Source organism: Orcinus orca, chromosome 7, assembly GCF_937001465.1.
Source record: "Orcinus orca chromosome 7, mOrcOrc1.1, whole genome shotgun sequence".
Taxonomy (NCBI): Eukaryota; Metazoa; Chordata; class Mammalia; order Artiodactyla; family Delphinidae; genus Orcinus; species Orcinus orca.
The window spans coordinates 42,866,902-42,888,571 of record NC_064565.1 but is presented as its reverse complement, the minus strand read 5'-3'; the positions used below and the strand labels follow the sequence as shown (position 1 = coordinate 42,888,571).

The 21,670-nt window shown below is 41.1% G+C and overlaps 1 protein-coding gene across 10 annotated transcripts in view; it reads right to left on the bottom strand.

Annotated features, from left to right (window-relative positions):
• Positions 1 to 21,670, bottom strand: part of FMNL2 (formin like 2) — a 308,405-nt gene that overhangs the window by 48,992 nt on the left and 237,743 nt on the right. For all 10 annotated transcript variants that reach the window (XM_049712703.1, XM_049712705.1, XM_049712702.1 and 7 more), the window contains 3 exons: positions 20,992 to 21,100; positions 17,507 to 17,583; positions 15,549 to 15,642 (listed from right to left, as the gene is read on the bottom strand). In XM_049712703.1, coding sequence (XP_049568660.1) covers positions 15,549 to 15,642; positions 17,507 to 17,583; positions 20,992 to 21,100 — 280 coding nt within the window. The remainder of the gene's footprint in view (positions 1 to 15,548; positions 15,643 to 17,506; positions 17,584 to 20,991; positions 21,101 to 21,670) is intronic.

The following is a 21,670-nucleotide window of genomic DNA, read 5'->3' as shown; positions in this document are numbered from 1 at the left end:
AAGCATCTTTTACCTTCTATCAAGAGCACCAGCAGTCTATGGATTACTGACGCCATGGTGGCTCCACAAAACCCCACTTTTCTGGGGTGTTCTGTGGTTGTCGGGGTCTATTATCGTGTCCCCTGAGGTGACCAGACATTTCAAACACAGACACTGGGTGGCTGCCGTGTCAGAGGCTGACCACGCCAACCTGTTGCTGGCTCTCCCGTCTCCTTGGGATTTAAAAGCGGAAACGGTCATCAGATGGAAGCATTCGGAAACAAAACAATAGTGCTGCAATGAACATTGGGGTGCATGTGTATTTTTGAATTATGGTGTTCTCTGGGTATATGCCCAGTAGTGGGATTGCTGGGTCATATGGTAGTTCTATTTTTAGTTTTTCAAGGACCCTCCATACTGTTCTCCATAGTGGCTGTATCAATTTACATTCCCAACAGTGCAAGAGGGTTCCCTTTTCTCCACACCCTCTCCAGCATTTGTTGTTTGTAGATTTTCTGATGATGCCCATTCTAACTGGTGTGAGGTGATACCTCTTTGTAGTTTTGATTTGCATTTCTCTAATAATTAGTGATGTTGAGCAGCTTTTCATGTGCTTCTTGGCCATCTGTATGTCTTCTTTGGAAAAATGAAAGACAATAAATTCTTAAAATCTAAAACTTGAAGAAGCAAACAAATGGATTTCTAATAGTAAAATGTCTTGCAAGATTGTTGGGAGTCAACCACACTATATAAAGAACAACTCATCTGCCATCTCTCCATGAAGAGGAAGTCACACTATTCAGAGACAGGATAGGTTTCTCTATACAGAAAAGAGCTCTTCACCAGTTTACAAGGTAGGAAAAAAGAAAAAAAGACTTTCCTTCAGTTCTTATGTTTAACAAGGCAAGGTGCAATCTCTGGCATTTACCAGGCTGGACTGCAGCAATCCCTAACTGTTCTCTGGTTGTCTCTGGGATGTGTCCACCTCTGTCACATGGAGCCTCATTACAAGGCTAGATTTTTTTCCCCCAAAGCCAAGTAAATGTTAGATTTCAAGCAAGAATATGAGAGAAATACAGAAACAGTTTTCTCCCACATGGTCTATAGGACATGCATTCCCCAAGTTCAGGGAGAATCAGACTCAGTGTATCTGCCCAAATAAACAAATTTGTCCTGGAACACCTGACATGCTATAACATCAAACAATCAAGAACAAACATGCAAGGAGCCAAAAGATGATTATCTTTTACCAAAGCACTAACCATACCCTTGCTACCTACCACACAGAATATACTCTTCCCTAGTTTTATACCTATTCCTGGAAAATACTTCAACATGGAAAATTCAGCATTGTTCTTAGTAGTATACCAGCGAATCTGGGCTACCACATGTGTTGCTGGCATGAGTACTGGGGAAGGAACCGTTACTTTCCACGGCTAAAACCAAACTGCTGAAGCTATAGTTATAGCTCAGTGTTACTGTGATTGGTCATTTCCACTCTGCAGTGACACAGAGCTGAGGGGGAAACTCTGTCCGAGAGCTCAACTTCATGCTCATATATAACACGAAAGGGTTGGGAAGGAGCCACATGCACCACTGTGGCTATGGACCTACTGTGAGCAGGAGCTGAAGAGCCGAAACAATGACTCAAAAGCCCAGCCTTTGAAACACTGCCCAAGCCAGGATGCTTTCACAGACTAGACCTTCCTAGGGGCAGGTACCCTCAGTGTGCCCAGCACATGCAGCTCACTTCCTGGTTAGGGAAGCAGCAAACTCCTTTGACTATGGGTTTAGAGACTAATGCAGCCATTTCCAGGCAGTTATAAAAGGGAACTGGGGACTAAAATCACAGTGTAGCCTAAAACCACAGTGATCTATTTCTATCCTAAGCTTGTTACTATCTTACCAAATGGCCTTGCACATGTTACTTTTTGTTCGTGTTCATAAATTTTGGTACCTATCATTTTATTATCTAGGTACCTTGCTTTTATATCTGTAGTCAAAGAAGCGCTTTATCTTTCTCAGCTGTAACGCTTTGAATATACATATTACATAGGCACGTGTAGGCAAAATTTTACACAGAATCATAAAACTATAGAATTGGAAGGGATATAGAGGTCATTTGACTAACTTGTCACCTAAAGCAAGAACTTGCACCACAAGATACCAGACCCACCAGATATCCTCTTCTCTTGACTACCTCTGTGTTGTGTGCTTCACAAAGCACAAAGGCTCTTCTGAGCATCCTTCTAGCTCATTCTAGCCTGGTGCCCTTTGGAGTTCAATTCCTTAGTACAATTCTATTCTCTACTTGGAAAAAACACACACACACAATTCCCAGTCACCTCTGTTTAAGCCTCTTCTCTCATTCGTTATCTTCAGTTCAGAACTAAGAATCTGACCTTGGACATTTTACCATCACTAAAAAAAAATTAACTTAATAAAAAATCAAAGTTAATTTTCTTCACCCGAAAAAAAATTCCCAGATCTTATTTGTTCATTGTGGCTGTGCTTCCTTCTTCTTAATTAAATGTATGCTGTTTGAATAGATTCTTGCTCTCCAATTATGTCCATCCCCATATTCAGTGGATCACTCTGTCTCTTGTTGACTTTTCTTCAATTTTATGGTTTCGTACCCATTGTCATGGCCACAAATTTGGTCCAGGGCCCAGTCGTTTAATGCCTGACCTGCCTATCTTCCAATCTCCAGCATCTCTCTGCTCTGTTTTTTATGCATATGTGATAATTTTTAAGATTTATCAGAATTACATAAAACGCCCTTCTCAGGTTTCCACAGAATCAAATGGAGTAGATATAAAAGCACTTTATAAACTGTAAAGTACTACATAAGTATTAGTTGCTTCCCTTATCATTTTTCTTTTCCCTCCTACTTGTATCTGTCGTCCATTTGAGATTTTTTTTTTTAATCACAGTGAAGGGACTTCCCTGGCGATCCAGTGGTTAAGACTCTGCACTCCCAATGCAGGGGGCACGGGTTCAATCCCTGGTCAGGGAACTAGGATGCTGCATGCCGCACAGCATGGTCAAAATAAATAAATAAATAAATCACACTGAATCTGAATCTCCACTCTTCATCAGAACCTTAATCGTACTTGCCTCCTGTCGTGCTGTATTTTGTAACATGGGCCCCAGTCAAATATTTTTTCTTGTCGCTAGCACATTTATTTTGACATATACTGCCCCTAGGACGGACTTCATGCCCATCTCTTCCTCTGTTCCCAGAGTCGCCTCCACCAACCAAATCAAGTCTCTTCCTTTGTAACGGTGCTCAAGACCGATCCTCTCTCTTTGGGCCCCATACAAACAGCCCAGTTTGTCCTGGCTTTTATTAATAACTTCAAACACTCCAATAACCTACCCAGTCAGTAACGTTTTGTTTGCCTTTTAGTAGAAGATCGAGGGTGTGTATCAACTTGTGTAGAAGGTGTTTGATAAGTAACAATATGTTATGTAACACTGACTCCAAGTATGGAGCCTTGGAGATCAAAGGATCTGGGTAAAAACTCCAAACCTGCCAGTTACTAAAGTATGTCAGTGGGCCTATTTACTCTGAACCTCTCTTTCCTTATTCCTACTTCATAGGGTAGAGCTTATAACTAAAGTAATATATGCTAGCCTGTCGGCACTCAGCAAACAATAAATGGTAGCCTTACTCTTTCTATATATGCATATGCCTTTTTAATACATTCATCAAATATGCTAGCTAATGTTTATAATGTGGAATAAAATGCAACAGTTTCATGAACGCTGCTCGTGTTTTCTTTCTGAAGATGATTGTTTGCTAGTTTAAAAGAAACTAAACAAAACCCTTCTGTATTGACTACGGAGCCCAAATAAATAAAAAATATGCTTATGTTTTACAAGTATTTAAATTTCAAATGAAATTTGAACTTGACTCATACAGGGAATCAAGCTCAATAAGCATATTCATTGGCAAAAGCAACTAAAACTTTAGCTTAAATTATAATAGGGAATAAAAATACACATAAACACAATTCTAAAAGTTTTGAATTGTTAACCTTAGCACACATTTGGTCCTTAACTAAATACCTATTAAAGTCAGTCCTGCCTTTTTCAAGGCAATGGTAGCTTTGTGGGACAAAAATCATGCCTTTTATTTTCTGTCAAACTCTCCTGATCTTGTAACAGTGCTTTTCTCCCGGTAACAAATATAGCTGGCTCAACAACTCCCTAGAACTTCCAAAGAATTCTGGCTTTATTAGTTCTGAAAAGAAGTGGTAATGATCAGTGCCTTTATTTTTGGAGAGACGTTACACAAAAGATAACTGAACATCTTTAGAAAGTACAAGAGAAAGCAAGTCAAATGAAATGTTCCTGGAAGGGAAAATCTCACCCTGCACAATAGGAACATTTAGCCACACTAGGCAAAGTGTTACTTCCCAAACAATACAAGCAATAGAAATAAACACACATACAAATTAGAAGCAACACTGCCACTCCAAACCCTTTCACTGGTTTCCCTTTAGGGCATTACTACGCATAAATACATCTTTCTACTGTCACTCATAATACATGTACATACATATATATACACATAGATACGTACATATGATATACATATGATTTGTCTTATCATTTCCCTAGTTAACATATCCAGCACAAGCACTTTCGTAACTATTTTAACAGCTCTATTTGAAACTAGAAGCTTATTTAGTAAGATGGTGGATGTGGTCCTGTGCCTTGGCCTAGTCACTGCTTAGACTGGGCTTAATAACAACTGAAATAACCTGCAACAATATAATAATAACCTATAATCTACTGACATTTAAAAACAATTCTTTCTATTGCCACTTATTTAAAACGACTTAGAAAACAGCTAGGACACATGTAGAATACTAAAGTATACTTAAGTCCCAAGATACAGACTTAAAAAACATATATCCTTACTATGCAAGTCAGGGTGGAGTGAGGGAGACAGAGAATAAGGAGGCAGTTCTTTCTCACTGAAAAAGAAACCAAGGTAATCCTACAGTTAAAGATCCTTTAGCCTTACTCTGCAGAAATAAAATGCCAGAATGGCAAAAATATCCTGACCGGGAACTGAAACTCTCATTCCAGTGGTTTCTGGTGATATTACCAAAGCTAGAAGAGTTTTGACCCCAATTCTCATACCAACTCACGGCAGAGTGCTTTATACCATCCTTATGTACCCGCAACCAGAGCATCACTTAAGTGTCAAAGAAACACCTCCCAAGTGAAAGCTCCACGTGGTTGGCCCTGTGCCAGCCTCTGCTTCAGGTTCTCTGGGGCCTTAGAGTAACACACAGCTCTCGCTGCCTTCTCTCTAGGTCTTTCGTTGCTATCGTCCTAGAATATGATATCAGGGCACATAGGCCTACTGTTTTACAGTTGGCAGAGGGCACAGGTTTTAGAAATGGCATTTTTACATTAATAAAAACAAGGAGGTAACACCCTGTTTTAAAAAAAAAAAGAGTGGCTGCTACAAATGAAATGGAAGGGGAAGCTCCTTCTTGTGCAAAACTGCACTCAGGCTTGTGGGGAGAGAAGAGGGCCTAATTAAAGTCAGATTGAGGGGCTTCCCTGGGGGCACAGTGACTGAGAATCCGCCTGCCAATGCAGGGGATACGGGTTCGAGCCCTGGTCCGGGAAGATTCCACATGCCACGGAGCAACTAAGCCCCTGCACCACAACTACTGGGCCTGCGCTCTAGAGCCTGCGAGCCACAACTACTGAAGCCTGTGCTCTAGAGCCTGTGCTCCACAACAAGAGAAGCCACCGCAATGAGAAGCCCGTGCACTGCAACAAAGAGTAGCCCCCACTCGCCGCAACTAGAGAAAGTCCGCGCGCAGCAGCGAAGACCCAACGCAGCCACAGATAAAATTAAATCTTAAAAAAAAAAAAAAGGTTGAGAAGCAAAGCATCTTTACAAATCCTCGCCAGATAGCGTGATAATCTGCCCCAGGTACCGTTACCTCCTGTATTTCCTTTATTATTATTATTATTTTTTTGCCTTTTTAAACAAAAACTGTGTCATATATTTTTATTAAATCATAGAAAACTCATTTGTATACAAATTTTTCCACTTTGGGGACACTGGAATATTAAACAGCTGGGTAACAAAACAGTTGTAAGATATACCTCACTTTAAGCAGAGACAAGTTTTAAGTTGTCACATTTATTTTTTTTTTAATGTTGAAATAATCAGTAACAGGTTATTGGCTTTTTTCACCTTTGGGTCAGAAGAATAGTATCTCTTATAACTCCCCAGTTCTCTTTAAGGATGTTTTTCATTACTCAAACCAACCATGAGTTTAAAAAGGTGATTAACTTGAAGTTTTAATACAAAATCCATTTCTTTTTCCCAACCATGGGCTTTTAGGGTACTGTAAATGCTGAATTTCAGGAGAATGGTCTCCTTTCACAGGACCAATTATGCTTCTTTTCTACAACAGCCAACATGTATAATGGTACAGAATATATTTCAGAATGAGTTAAATATTAAGACATACAGTATGGCAATAATGTCCTACTTTTCTTTCTACCATGTAAATTCAAAAGTTCATCCTAACCTTTCACATTTATAAACGGGTGAAGACTGAGGGAGTCAATGATGATGAAAATACACAACCATCAGAACCACATTTTCTAAACACTTTGGCCAAATATATCCAAGTGGTCCTGTCAGAATCACGCCTGCATTTGCTCCACAGGGATCTAAATGAACAGACGCCAAAGGTCACCAAACGAAAACGGGCAGTGGTTTTGCAGTTTAGGTTGTCACTCGTTCTGCTTTTGAGCAGAGACCCAGAGGTCACACTGTGACATGTCTGCACTCACCCCAAACACTCACATAACACAAACACAAATTAAATATTAGCAAACTTATTTTAAATTAAATTGAAGACCGTTATTTTCAAGTGCATGAAGTATTTCCCCCTAGCTTCTTGAACGCATGTTATAGAGCGAGAACTAACATCCTGGGTTAACATCCATGTTCCTACATATTAGGGGCCAACCCGCTTCCTGTGAGAACTCCCTGGAGTAACACATGAGACCTTTAGGGGGAAGAAAAAGCAATTCTCCAATCTAAATGGAGGGATAGTCTCAAATAGTCATTTTCCCAAACTCCAGTTTGGATTTCAGACTCATTAAAGCAGGAACTCAAAAATGTGATCTTTGGGACTGGCTCCTGGTGTCACCCGTGGTGACAGTCTGTGTCCCAGGACACTCGACTGACCCTTAATACTACAAAGCCTCACTTCAAGCCGCCCCCAGGTCCTGGGTCCCTGCTGTCAACCTGTAGCCCTGGAGCTCTCCCAGGGAACGTGTAAACAAATCTGGGGAAACCACGTTTCTGCAAGTTTTTGTTATGTCAGTGTAAAACCTCCTGGGCTAAGAAAAATAATAGGAAACGCCACCCCAATGGCAACTTCTCACAAGGCTTGTCTTCTGCTCATCCTGCTGTAGAAGACCATGAAGCCAACTCAAATATTCTTTGCCTCGCTTGCCCCAAATGGTAATTAACCAGTTAGAAACTTTTCTTTGAAATACCTTATTCCTGAATTATGACAAATGCTTATCTGAGCAAACGTGGTCCCCCATCTTGTTACCGGAGGTGACTTGGAGAGGAGGCTAGGCTTCTGTCCAGGTTGGGATTCTGGCTGTGTCTGTTTCAACTGCAAACAGACAAGAACATGGCGCTGCAGACTGGGACTTTGCATCTGTGGAGCTGGTGGAGGTGCACAGTTTTGTAGTGGGCCCTGATCTCCTGTATTTCCTTTAAAAAAAAAAAAAAGGCTTGGGGCTTCCCTGGTGGCGCAGCGGTTGAGAGTCCACCTGCCGATGCAGGGGACACGGGTTCATGTCTCGGTCCGGGAAGATCCCACATGCCGCGGAACAGCTGGGCCCGTGAGCCGTGGCCGCTGAGCCTGCGCGTCCAGAGCCTGTGCTCCGTAACGGGAGAGGCCACAGTGAGAGGCCCGCGTACAGCAAAAAAAAAAAAAAAAAAAAAGGCTTTCCCGGGCCCACATCAAAGGAAAGTCCTGAAGATGCTAGGAGTGAATGACTACAGCGGCTGAGGGAGCAGACGACTGTCAGTGGAGAAAGAGGCCCAAGGAGTGAGAAATAAGAAGGGCAAAATGTCTGAAAGAAACCTCAGATCCCAACCACAGCCTGCTCTGGCAAAGTGACCTCACGCTGGGCCCACCCAACAGACTTTTGCAGCAAAATGTAACAGCCATTTCTTTACTAACTGAGAGAGTTAATCTAAATAGCCAATGCTTGGAGAAGACTAAGGAATACCTTTCCTGTCACTGCCCCTTGTGACCATTAGGCCATTGGGCCATATAACGACTCTGGAATAAGTAATGGGGTATTTCGTGACCTGCCCCTAACTTCTTATCCCACCTGTTCTCTTCCCACACATCCCTCCTTTAAGACTGGAGATGCAAGCTAAACAAAGACATGTATGTCCTAAACCCTGTTACCTGTGAATATTTACCTTAAATGTAAAAGGCACTTTGCAGATATGATTAAGTTAAGGATCTCGACATGGAGAGATTATCCTGGATTCTCTGGGTGGGCCCAATATAATCACGATGGTCATTAAAGGAAAGAGGCCAGAGGATGAGAGTCAGGGAAGGGGTCACGAGCCAAGGAATGTAAGCAACTTCTGGAAACTTGAAAGGGCAAGGAAATGGGTTCCCGGAAGAATACCACCTGTAGACTTATTTTATATACATACGACAAACAGAACTGTAAAATAATAAACTTGTGTTGTTTTAAGCCACTAAAGCTTGTGGCAATTTGTTAGAGCAGTGATAAGAAGCGAATATACCTGGTTAATTCTTATTCATCCTAAACTCAGGCACCCTTTCCTATAGGATGCCTCCCCTGAAAGCTCGGACCCCATATCTGCCCTCCTTCCCACCCCTCTTCTTGGTTAGCTGTTTCTTCTCTTTGTAAAGGAGAAACCTACAGCCTGGCATTACCTTCATACAGCCTAGTAGGATAACTATAGAAATATTTGTCTCCTTAACTAGATTGGGATGGTCCTTCTTAAGGGTAGAATTCTTAAGGGTCATATTTCTTATTTCCAGTGTTTATCAATGTTTCTGACACACAGGGGCACTCAAAGATTCATGATAATTTTTTCCAGTAAGTTAGCATCACTCATCCCTTGATGATCAGAAGGGTACCAGCCTTCACTTCCTTACTACATGATAAAGACACAGATGATAAAGAAGCAACTAGTTCATTACCACGGCCTCATAAATCCTATATAAATGGCTCCTTTCTCCTCTGAAAAGTCTCTCAAAATATTGTTTGCCCATTGTACACTGCTTCAAAGTAGCAACCATCCTTTCTATCACCAATGAAAAAGTTTATACAGTTTTCAGTCCGGAAGAGAAACCAAGTATTACACTGGGTGAAGAAGAGAGAGAAAACTGAAGAGGAACAGCTAGAGATAAATTGATAAATTCTCAAAAATTCATTGCAGTGAGTTGTATTCAATATTTTCCAAAGATGACCACAGGAGTCCCTCCTACCTACATGTTCTTCTGCACTGTGACCCTCACACTCCACCATCAAGAAGTAAAGTTACTGCCTTCCCCTTTGCACCTGGGTTGGCCTTAGTGACTCAGTTGAACTAACAGAATGCAGAAGTGACACTGATGACTTCAGAGACTAGTTCAGAAGACATGTTGTGATTTCTGTCTCTTTGAAGCTCTGAAGCTGCTCCTTCCTGGACACTCCCTCTTGGAAGCCAGCTGTCAGGCTATGAGAAGCTCCAGCCACATGGAGGCCTGCATGGAGGCACTCTGGTTAACAGGCTCTGCTGAGCTCAGCCTTTAAGTCATCACAGCCCAGAAATTAGACACATGAGTGAGGAAGCCTCCAAGTGAATCCCTGCCCCTAGTCAATCAGATCTTCCTTGATGAGACCCTAGATGCAACGGAGCAAAGACAATCATCCATGCCATGCCCAGACTGACCTCCTGACACACTGAATCCACAGCCTAATAAAACTAAGTTTGGGGTAATTTATTGTGAACAAGGAATAACTGCCACAGTGAATACACAGTCCAATAGATAATCATGGTGACGTTGCTTCCCAATCCTAGGAAGATGGACTGGCCGGAGAAGAGTCCAGGTGAATTAGATCCATCTAATTCTGGCCTGATAAGGTGAAATACGCACATGCTCTAGAAGTGTCACTCCCAGAGTTTGAGATTTGAAAGAATACATTGCTTATAGTTCAATGAGAGACTGAAAAAACTAAGTACCCTGCCCTCTATGTAGAGAATTTTACCACTGAATGAGTTATCTGGATGGCTTGTGCTGGATTTATAATCCTACACCCTTCAAATATTTGAGAGGTTAGATTAGATGGGACTAGATTCTGAGGGATGCTGGAAGCACACCAAAATGTCTGCTCTCCTTCCTGCCCAATTTGACCCGTTGTAAATAAAACTTGACAGGCCTTCTTAAATCAACGTAATAATGTGTAGCACAAGTGCTTTCAGATGCCCAGTAGCTAAACCACATCAGCTTACTTAGGAAGCCTTCTAGCAATACGTGAAAAAAACAATGGCTCCTGCCAAGAGTGTTGCGTACAAGAGAGCTGGTGGCCTTGAGTGACTCATTTCACAAGGCTCCGTCTATCTGTGCTGAAAGGTCGAAAGTGGGAAGGCATTGGGCCTTTAATAACCAAACTCAGGCCTCAGGCTTATTTGTTAAAGCCAGATGCTGTCATTTTGGAAGCAGATGAGAACACAGTTATAATAGATCTGGAATCCTGATGAATTCCAGGCGCACCTCCCAGCTGCCTGGGGGAGCTGGTAGCTCAAAGTCCCCAGAGGGTTTTATTACTAGTGTCACAGTGAGCTATTCTGTTGCAGAGTCTACACAGCCTCAGTAATTTTACCCTTTGATTCCAAGCTTTTTTTTTTTTTTGAAGTCTTTTGGGGACACTTTCTTGAAGGCAATTTCTCAGATATATCAAAGAATATAATAGAAAAAAATAGGAAGACTAAGAAAAGTTGAAGAGAGTAAGGTCTAGGTAGGAGACCTCTAGGTTCTTAAGGGAAACTGGATTAAATATAGTGTTCCTAACTCCAAAGTGGGGCCAGTTGATCCCTAACCAGTAAGTGTAGTTTTATGACCCAGCAGATTGCAAGCTATGGCCCATGTCATTTGAGAGAGAAGAAAAAGCATGACCAGAACCCCAAATAGTGTTTATGGCGGCTAGGCTTCAAGGTCACAGCCTGAGAGTCCAGCCACATTTTAGGAATGCCTGCCCATTTTCTAGGCCTGTTTCTCCAGGCTTCTTGTCAGCTCTGTGCATTTCTTGACATCCTTCCAATCAACCCTTTCTTCTGTATGCTAGAGTCAGTTTCTGCCTCTTGCAAACAAGACCCTGAACTAATGCAAATACCAACAGAGCGATCTTTACTTTCAAACGTATTCTTTTTTCTGTCTGGTAGAGCAAATGCTCATAAATATATACTGCCAGGTAAGTAAGAAAGCATCAATTTAGGGAAGGTGGTAATCTGTCCTTCCTTGTGGCTAAATTAGCCAATAAGGAAAAACAGATGGATGACTCCTTGCTCTCACCCTGGTCCTCAATTCAGGACCACAAATTTTCATGGGGAGATGTTTCAACATCACAATTAGATATGCTAATTCCCTTTATTTAAAAAAAACTTTTTTGGGGGGGCTTCCCTGGTGGCGCGGTGGTTGGGGGTCCGCCTGCTGATGCGGGGGGCGCGGGTTCGTGCCCCGGTCCAGGAGGATCCCGCGTGCTGCAGAGCGGCTGGGTCCGTGGGCCATGGCTGCTGGGCCTGCGCGTCCGGAGCCTGTGCTCCGCGGCGGGAGAGGCCGCAGCAGTGAGAGGCCCGTGTACCGCAAAAAAAAGAAAAAAAAAATTTTTTTTAAGGGAAAAGAATTCAAGGAGCATAATGGATGACTAAAGGTTTAGTCTTCAACTACTCACTACACTCAACATTTTAAGGCATGTTACAAACCATGCTTGGTACAAGTTTACTATCTAAATTTATGTAATTAAAACTCATTTATCATCATATACATTGAGGTGATATATGTGCCTGCTCAGTGATGTCAGGCTTAGGCCCAAACCCCCAAAACCACCAAAAGCAAGGTCTTTGATTAATATCCTTCCCACCATCAGATACCATTAAATTGGAAGTGCTATTTTTCTAAAATATGTACTACAGATGTTATAAGATACATGGCATAAGATGTCTTTGCGAAAACATAGAAAACCACACTGGTTGGGATTCTGAATATTAATTGAAATATGAGAAATTAATGTAATCATACATTAAAATCTATGAAAAGCTAAAAGATACTTTCTTTTAATCTAAATTTGAATTAATTAGTGGTAGTCAAATAGGACAGAATGGATTTGTTGGCTCAAGAAGTAGAGAGGAAAACAATCGTGCCACATACTTAAGATGTGTGGTCTTTAAATATCCTTTTAGCATCTGGTGCCACACTGCAGCAGTATGCTTGGCTACACTCTAGCGGTGATACAAGCCCAAAGGGTCTGGCACTCTAATGCACATTATTTTATCTGCCAAAATAGATACTGATATGGGATACTGAAGCCCACCATCACCCTACACCATTCCCCCCAGTGAAAACAGGGATAATCCCTTCGTCCCTTCTTAAGGAGATGAACGGAATCCCACTTACTAAATGGGATAAAAGCATTAAAACAATGGGATAAAAGCATTAAAAACAATGTTCTTGAGGGCAAAGACTCTTCCTTGACCCTACTCCCTAGGACCCCCGTAGCTGGTATGGTGCTCTCTCGGCCATGATTAAAGAATATACTCTTCACTATGGTGTATACGAAAAATAAAAACCACATAAAGACAGGAGAAAAAGAGAAAAGGAAGAGCTTCAAAAGATGCTGGCCTTTGTGTGGCATTACATTAAAAAGAAAGAAAAAAACCAAGGTCAATATACACTACCTTTTTTCACCCTCACATTGAACAGATAAATAAGTGGATGTCTTTTGACCTACAGCTAAGAATGCAGTTTCTCAGGAACGGGCTCCTGCCCTGGCCTCCTGCATATGGCTACTAGAATAATCCTTTTCCTGGCCTGTCTACATGAACACCACAGCCTGAGGTCAGTGCAAGCCAAGAGCACCCACAGAACCAGCTCTGTCCGTGTCCCCTCTCCCACGTGACATGGTTTGTTTTCTGAGATGCAATTGCCAGTCCAAGGAGAAATCAGAACTTAAACGCCCACCATCATTCACAAGAAATTCCAGAAATGAGGGAGATTTTGGTTAAAGCTCTAAATTCAAAGTCAAAATTTAGTCCTCTTTACTATTAGCCAACTATTAGATTTAGCAGGATAACTCTTTTTTTTTTTTCAACTAAGCACACGCAATGCCCTAAATGGCTAAACCATATACAATTCTGACACCAGATAGTTAAAACTCAATCCTGCAAGTATTTCTGTGCCTACTATGCATAAGAAAGGCACTCTACCTTATCTAAGAGAAAACAAATTTAACGTTCATCTCGTGATTTACTGGCTTTAATGAACACTGATTCTATACAATTATAATTTTAGGACAGAATTTGACCTGCAGTATAATCAGTTGCTTGTTATAATATGACTTTTATTATAACAAGGGTCACTGATAACTGTATGGTGAGTGCTTCCAGTGTGGAAAAGATTTGGCATGTGATATGTTTCAAAATATGATCTAATGATAAAGATGTGGGAGTTATATTAGCTTCACATGCTGTTTTACTTTCATTTTAGATCCATCCACCCACATATCTCCTTATTTATAAATATAAGTTTTATGTCCTGTAAATGATATACAAAAACATTCACAGACAAGCACTCACACATTCTTATCTCTAAAGACTCTATTTGTTTTGGAAGCCAGAATATGAATTTAAAGAATCACTACTATTCTTCATCATTTTCTTAGAACCCGAATATTTTTCACTACTAAGGCTGAATACATAAAAAGACAATATTTGGTTCTGTCCATTGTTGGCATTAGCAAAATGGATGATATCAAAATCTAAAGGCAGTGACTGCAGGGGAAGGAGGCAATGCAAATGAAGGGGCAGGAGGACTGTTTCCCCTGTTGACTGAAGTATCTTTGAAGCTTGCCAGCCCACGTAAAGGATTATGGGTCGCTCACTAGTACATCCTTCAGCTGGGGTAGTGAGTCCAATTAAGGGGATAGGGCAGGGGGATGGGCTCCTAGGTCCTGTCTCAGGAGATTCACACACAATGGGGACCAAACGTCACTGGAAACAGAAGTTCAAGGTCAGCAGCCCAAAATCTTAATCCTGGCTCTGCTGCTTATCTGGCCATGGGACCATGAGCAAATAATGTATTTGAAATTTTATTCTTCTGTAACATGGAGATATTAACATTTATCTGTAAGAACCAAATGACTTCATGTGTGTACCTGGCACAGCCCCTGGCACATAGGAGATCTTCAACAAATACTAGCTGAGTTCTACTCCAGAGGTTCCCAGGAAAGATGAGAGGGGGTCTGGAAGTTCCCCTGAGATCTAGATTTTAATCCAGTTGGAGTCTTAATCCAAAAGCATCTGGAATCAAATGGGATTGCCAGGGAAAGGCACAACTTGGCCGATGCTATTGTAATCTGGGGCTCCATGTGCCTTCAATTACTTTGGTCATGTCCCACCTCAAAGTAGCCTCAGATGTTAGACACTTACAGGGGAGCTAGCAGGCACCCTTCCTGGCTATGTAAGGCTGCACACCACCACCAAGAGAAACTGGCTATGAGTTCAGTTGTGATGCCTTGATACTTTGGTTCAGAATTCTTGGTGGCATGTTATCTATGTGTAATTGTTTCTTCTTTTGTAGTCATTTAGTTTCCATTTCAATCATGCATGTCCATTGGTTTACTGTTTTCCTGTGACAAGATCACCTGATTAAGATTACAGACTGCTAAAATCAGTGTCTGTAGTTATTTGAGTGATTTCTCATAGCATCCAGCAAAGCAGGGATCACACATATGATTTGAGGAAAGTAACTAGGATGAAAGAGTTCGTAAAATTTACAAGGTGGATGCTCGAGTAACAGTCATATGAAAACAACATACATTTAACAAAACCAGTTTTCAAACTTGGCTATTCTGTGTTCTCCAAAGGAAAATGAGCCCTGCAAATAGTTTTTAGCGCTTCTTAGAAATGAGACACCAAAAACAGCTTAATGCATCCATTTATTTAGACTAGGTTCATTACTTCTCCCTCAGTGACACCTTAGAAAATTAACTATTATACCCCTTAGGCCCTAATATAAATAAAAACGTGAATCATGGTGATGGATGTTAACTAGACTTACTGTGGGGATCATTTTGCAATATATACAAATATCAAATTACTATGTTGTACATCTGAAACTAATATGTTATATGTCAATTCTATCTCAATAATAAAACACACACACACACACACAAAAGGCAAATCATTCTGTTCAAAGATGTCCAAATATGTTTGTGTGAGCATTCTTTTTAAAACTAGAATATCCTACCTCCTTAAAGTTGTCAAATGCTGATAAAATGATTTCATGCCCGCCTCTGACAAGACAAACGGCTGCCAACAGCTCTAAGACAAGAGCTTTTGTTCTGTCAAAACAAGAAGGAAAAAAACCACACATCAGTGAAAGTGAATGAACGATGAGTCTGCTGTTCCTTCCAAGATGAATATGATATTTGTCCATGTATTTTTTTAAACTTTTACTAATTAAGGTATAGTTATATTAAAGCACATACATTTTAAAACCTTTACGAACTTCTATACATGTGGCTTATCTAGGGTAGCAAGTTTGGAAGGCATGTTTCCTATTCCCAAGATTACAAATTACTCACAAATGAAAATTAATTATGGGAAGATTAAGTCTTTTAGTCCTATCATCAAGTGACTCAGTGTAATGTGGTTGAAAAAGTATTTTTAATGAGCTAAAGACAACAGGAAACATGAGAATATTCAGTACAACCACCCATTGGTTAAACACTTTCTCTGGTTCTAGAGTCAGAGATAAAACATTTGCTGAAAAAGTTCAAAATCAACGGAAATCAACACCTTACATTGCAAATCTGCTAATCTGCAACGGCTCCATAAAAATCCCCACAATAATGCAAGCTTCCATCACTTCTTCCCACACAGGAGATCTGAAAGGAGCTGGGCTTACAGCTGTGCTAATACAAGAAGATTTTCTCTGACTCAAGAAAATAAAACTCCGTCTGAAATATTTTTAGAAGGAAAACCTTAGAGATACAATCTAAGTTTTCAAATACAATGTCAAGGACAGCGTTGTTACTTCAGAGTACGATTACTTCAGTATTTCATCTTTTTTCTGGAATAAAAGCTATTGCCAACCTCTAAACAAAGATCATTCTGATAATCCACAATATCAATTGTCTTAAGAAAAATGAATAATGACTTCCCTCAGGGGAAGACAGTGACAAAGAAGCATGACTACTTGGGATTCTAGTAAACTAAGGAAGCCATCAGAAAGTTGCAAAAGCGTTAACCAGGGGAAGTATGAATAATAAAATCCAACATTTAAATAGGATTTAGCGTTTGCATTGCAAGGATCTAATTTATAATCATATTTTTCAGCTGAATTAGCAGTTTTCACAATATGCAGTCTTATCAGAGAGGTCTGATAAAAGGGAGTAACAGTGTGAAATGCAGAAATGCACTAGAATGGAAAGTGCATTACACTGACTGAAATAAATTGATGGAAACAGGCTTCTAGAGGTAATCTGTGAAATGAATAATATATGCACTTGCCTATATAGGAAAGTGAATATGAAAAGAAATCTGCGGGCAGTTATTTTTGTTTTGTTTGGGTTCCTCTTTTGGTTTGGCAATAAAAGCTACACATGTAAAGGCTGCAAATGAAGTGTAGACAAGCGGTAGTAGTTTTAGTTAGCTTTCAGCAAAAAGTGGTGTGGCTAAGTCTGTATCAAGACTCTCCTGGCCCCAGTCCTGACAACCTGGAAGCTCCATGCTCTAAATTTGCAAGGATGCTGAGAACCAGGCCTCAAGAGGAATGAAAGCTTGAAGACAGGGCCAGAGTTGTCACCAGTTGTAAAACTGTAACATAGCTGAAAAGAAAATTCTACTTAGCCAGGGAGTCTATCGACAATCTTAATTTAAAAAGTCATGCTTGGGCTTCCCTGGTGGCGCAGTGGTTGAGAGTCCACCTGCCGATGCAGGGGACACGGGTTCGTGCCCCGGTCCGGGAGGATCCCACATGCCGCGGAGCGGCTGGGCCCGTGAGCCATGGCCGCTGAGCCTGCGCGTCCGGAGCCTGTGCTCCGCAACGGGAGAGGCCACAACAGTGAGAGGCCCGCCTACCGAAAAAAAAAAAAAAAAAAAAAAAAGTCATGCTTGAAAGTTTCTCAACTCTAATTTGATTGTCGATAAGCTCTCTGGTGTCCCTAGTTCGATTCAGATTTGTACATTACAAAGCCAGCTTACCTTGGATTCTTGTTGTTCAAGCTTAGTGCAATCTCGTTGACAGCATGTGGATGAGACATGACCATGTTGAAACCATACTGAAATGGATGTGGAAAAAACAAAGCATTAGGAGTTAATTGAGAGGACTGTCAATGCTGATTAAAAAAAAAAAACCTGAAGTTTCTACCTAATGTGATTTTATACCATCATAAATGCACTTATGTCTCTAGCACATCAGTGTCTGCACATATTTCTCTATGAAAAATTTCAGGAATGATGTTATTATCAAGGTACCATATTGCTATTCTCCATGAATAAACTATATGTGTCTCTTCATTAAAATGATGAAAAGGCTCCAGGGCCAGTGATTCTCAATCCTGACCGCTTGGCAAAATCACCTGGAACAGTCAACAAAACAAAACACCAATTCTCCAGGACCCACTTCAGGTCAATTTATTCTGAATCTCAAGGATGGAGCCCTGGCATCTGAATTTTTTAAGCAGCTTCACTGTGCAGCCGGGGTTGACAACCACCACCTCTGGTCCCTTCTCTTGGCAATGGTTATCGAGACCAAAAGCCTAGGAGAACCTTCCTTGCTCTGAGGCGTGGTACCTCATCCTTCTATAAAATGAAGCGAGTTCAATGACGGGATCAAGAATCATTCTTGATTCTGCCGAATTGAGGAATTATTCCTTCTCCTCCAAACTCACTCTCAGCTCATGACCTTATTTCCAATTACACCGAGAAAACAAGCAATCAGAAAAAAAACTTCCAAAACCTCCCACCACCACGTCAATCCACCCACACAGATCTGTGTCTTCCCTCCTCACTTCTTCCTAAAGATGAACTCTCCACGCTCCCACCTAAGGCCATTCCCCCCACTTGAGTTCTTGATCGCATTCCCTCCAACCTACTCAAGAACAGTATATGCTCCAGCGATTCTCCCATTCCCCCATCATTATTTTTCCCTCTCTGATTCACTACCATTAGCGTAAAAACGTGATGCAAATTCTCCTTTCTTAAACAACAAAAACAAAATCTCTCTTGACCCAACAACCAGTGTCCAGCCACTCTCTCATTTTTCTGCTATTCTTTTACAGCAAAACTCCAACCACTCGTGGTCTCCAATTCCTCTCCTCCCGTTCTCCCTTGACACCACTTCCGTCAGGGATTTCATCCCCAACACTACAATGAAACTGTACCAGCAATGATGGGCACTTTGCTGGAGCCCATGGCCAACTCTCTTCATCTTGCCTGACTTGGCAGCAGCACCGGACACAGCTGACCACTCTCTGCTCCATGAAATACTTCCTGTGCTTGGCTCCTACTTCCCTGGCTGCTTCTCAGTCTCTCTAGCTAGTTCTTCCTCATCTCTCTAACATTAAACAGAGTGCCCCAGGGTTATTTAGGACCTCTCTGCTGCTCTGTCTATCCCCGCTGATCTCCTTCACTCCCCTGGGTTTATATACCATCTGTTGACTCTCAAACTTTTATCTCCAGCCCAGACCTCCAGATCTTGAACTCCTGACTGGCATATCCGACCCCTATTTAAGATCTCTATTTGGGTATCTATGGACACCTCAAAGTTAACATCCCCCAAACTGAACTCCTAATCAGGTCTCCCAAATCTGCTCACCCTGCAGCCTTCCCCACCTTAGTAGACGGCGACTCCATCTTCGAGGCGCCCAGGACTGCTACTGTCCTTACCACCAAAACGAAACCAGAATCTGGCCACCTCTCATCACCTCTACTTCTATTCTCCTGGTCCATACCACCATCAACACTCACCTAAATTAATGCAACAGCCTCCTAAAAGGTCTACTTCCTTTTGTCTTTGCCCCCCAGGGTGATTCCTAATACAGAAGTCAGAGGGATCATGTTAAATTCAAGTGTCAGATTAAGTCACACTTTTCCTCAGAACCTTCAATAGCTTTCTAATCATAGCAAAGCCAATGTCCCTTCATTGGCTTATAAAGCCCTGCATAATCAGGACCCCCTTGTAACTTCAGATTTCATCTTCTACTTCTCTCCCTCTTATTCATTCTGATCCAGCCAACCTGGCCTCCTTTCTGTGTCCTCAGTACATCAGACCTATTCCTGCCTCGGGGACTTTGCACTTGCCCTTCTCTCTGCCTATAATTTTCTTCCCTTAATATTCCTTACCTTGTTCCCTCATTCTAGTTTTACATAAATGTTATCTTCTCCACGACACTTTTCTTGCTAGCCTATTTAAAACTGAACTCACATTTCCCGCACTTATTCTTATTTCTTGATTATTTTTTCTATAGTACTAAGTAGCAGTTCTCTGGAGGCAGTCTTCCTGGGTTCAAATCTGAGTCCGCCATTTATTAGCTATGTGATCCTGGGCAAATTACTTAACTTCTCTGTATTTCAGTTTCCTCATCAGTAAAATGGCGAGGGTAATATTACCAATCTCACGGGACTGTTATGAAGCTCAAATTAAGTAGTAGGTTTAAAAGTACTAGACTTTAGGAAGCACTATTTAAATGTCAGCTTTTATTTCATTTCATCACTATTATTATCTGGAATGCTATATAGTTTACCAATTTAATTGTTTACCATCTGTCTCCCCTCAATAGAGAGTAAGTTCCCTTGGGCACTTATTTATTTGATGCTGTATTCCCTGTGCCTAGAACAGGGTCTGTCTGGAAATGTCCAAAATATATTAATTGGTTGAAAGAATAAATGCATATTTCCCTTCTTAAATTCAGTTTGGCATGCTCATGTTGGGTTTGAACTCTAATACTGACCTATGCATTTACCACCCATTTCTACTTGGACCCATCTATAGGATCCGTTTCAATGGAAATCAAACCCTATTTTCTGATGTGAACAATGTTTGTCTAATTCTCAGCCCTGGTTTGCTTTTACAACTATACTTTTGACCCTGTCAGCTCACCCTAGATACTTCAGGCTCTAACTCCCACTCTGTGGTTAGGATTAATCCCACACACTGTAGTTAGTCGCTCCCGTTGTTTTTCAGAGTGGGGACAACCTCTAAGGAGGACTCTGCACTTCTACCAAGAATCCTCCAAGTGTTTCTTAGGAAGATCAGCAACCACAGGGTCCAACACACAGTAATTATAACTCCTTGCCTATTCATCATATAACCCTTTGAGAAGCAATGACCTGTCCAGTGTGAGAGTCTATCATTCCTAGGGTCCTAAAGCTGCTCCATTATTGCCCACAACCAGTGGCTTACGCTGTCTTTAATAGTCACAAACGTTTACCAAGTAATCTAGACAAGCTTGCCATTATAAGAGGAAAATGTCTTCCCTTAAATACATTGTAAATTATAAATGCTAATTAAAATATAAGGGCAATGAATTATGAGCACTAGAATGAACTAGACCTTTCTTTTTTAATAGAATTTCATTAAATCCTGCTATTTACTTCAGATAGAAATAATACAAAGTCACCAAAGAGAACAAGATCTGAGCCTGATGAATTCAGATTTTTTTAAAGGATCATAAACAGAAACATACCTGATAATTCATGATGGCACGTAAACACATGATACAGACATGCACGTCATCTTTCTTACTCACTAATCTTGAATTTTTCAGGGTTCTTCTGCTTGGCAAAGTATTATATCTACAAATAAAAAGGGAAACTTCTATAAAGCTATAGATCACTTTCTTAGCAGAGGCAGATGCACTTTAAAAATGGACACTGTTCTCTACTTGTACCTACAGCTAAATGAGGAGTGCTGGTCAAACCACCACTAGTAACCCATCACCACCAACCACCCCATCACCACAAAGCTGTTTCTGTAGACTACGAGGCCTACATAGTTCTGTGTACTGGCTATCATCTTGTCAGGCAATATACCCACGGACAGTGAAACAACTCCACTCACTGCATATAATGAATCAGACTATACATGAGACTAACCAACAATCCAGGCTCTAATCAGCAGGCCAAGCCAGATTTGCAGAGGTGATTTGAGACAACACGCATACAGATTGCATTTTTAAACAAGTGAAGGGATAGAGCTCGGCTAATAGGTAGACCTCCTATCGTGTGACCCAATTTTAACAGCACCTTCCCATCACTGTTATCAGGAGTTCCTGCTTCAGAGTTTAAACCTAGGCAAGGTCATACATTAGCAACTGTGATATCAGCCTGTGATACTGAACCTTAATAGTACGCAAAACCTAAATA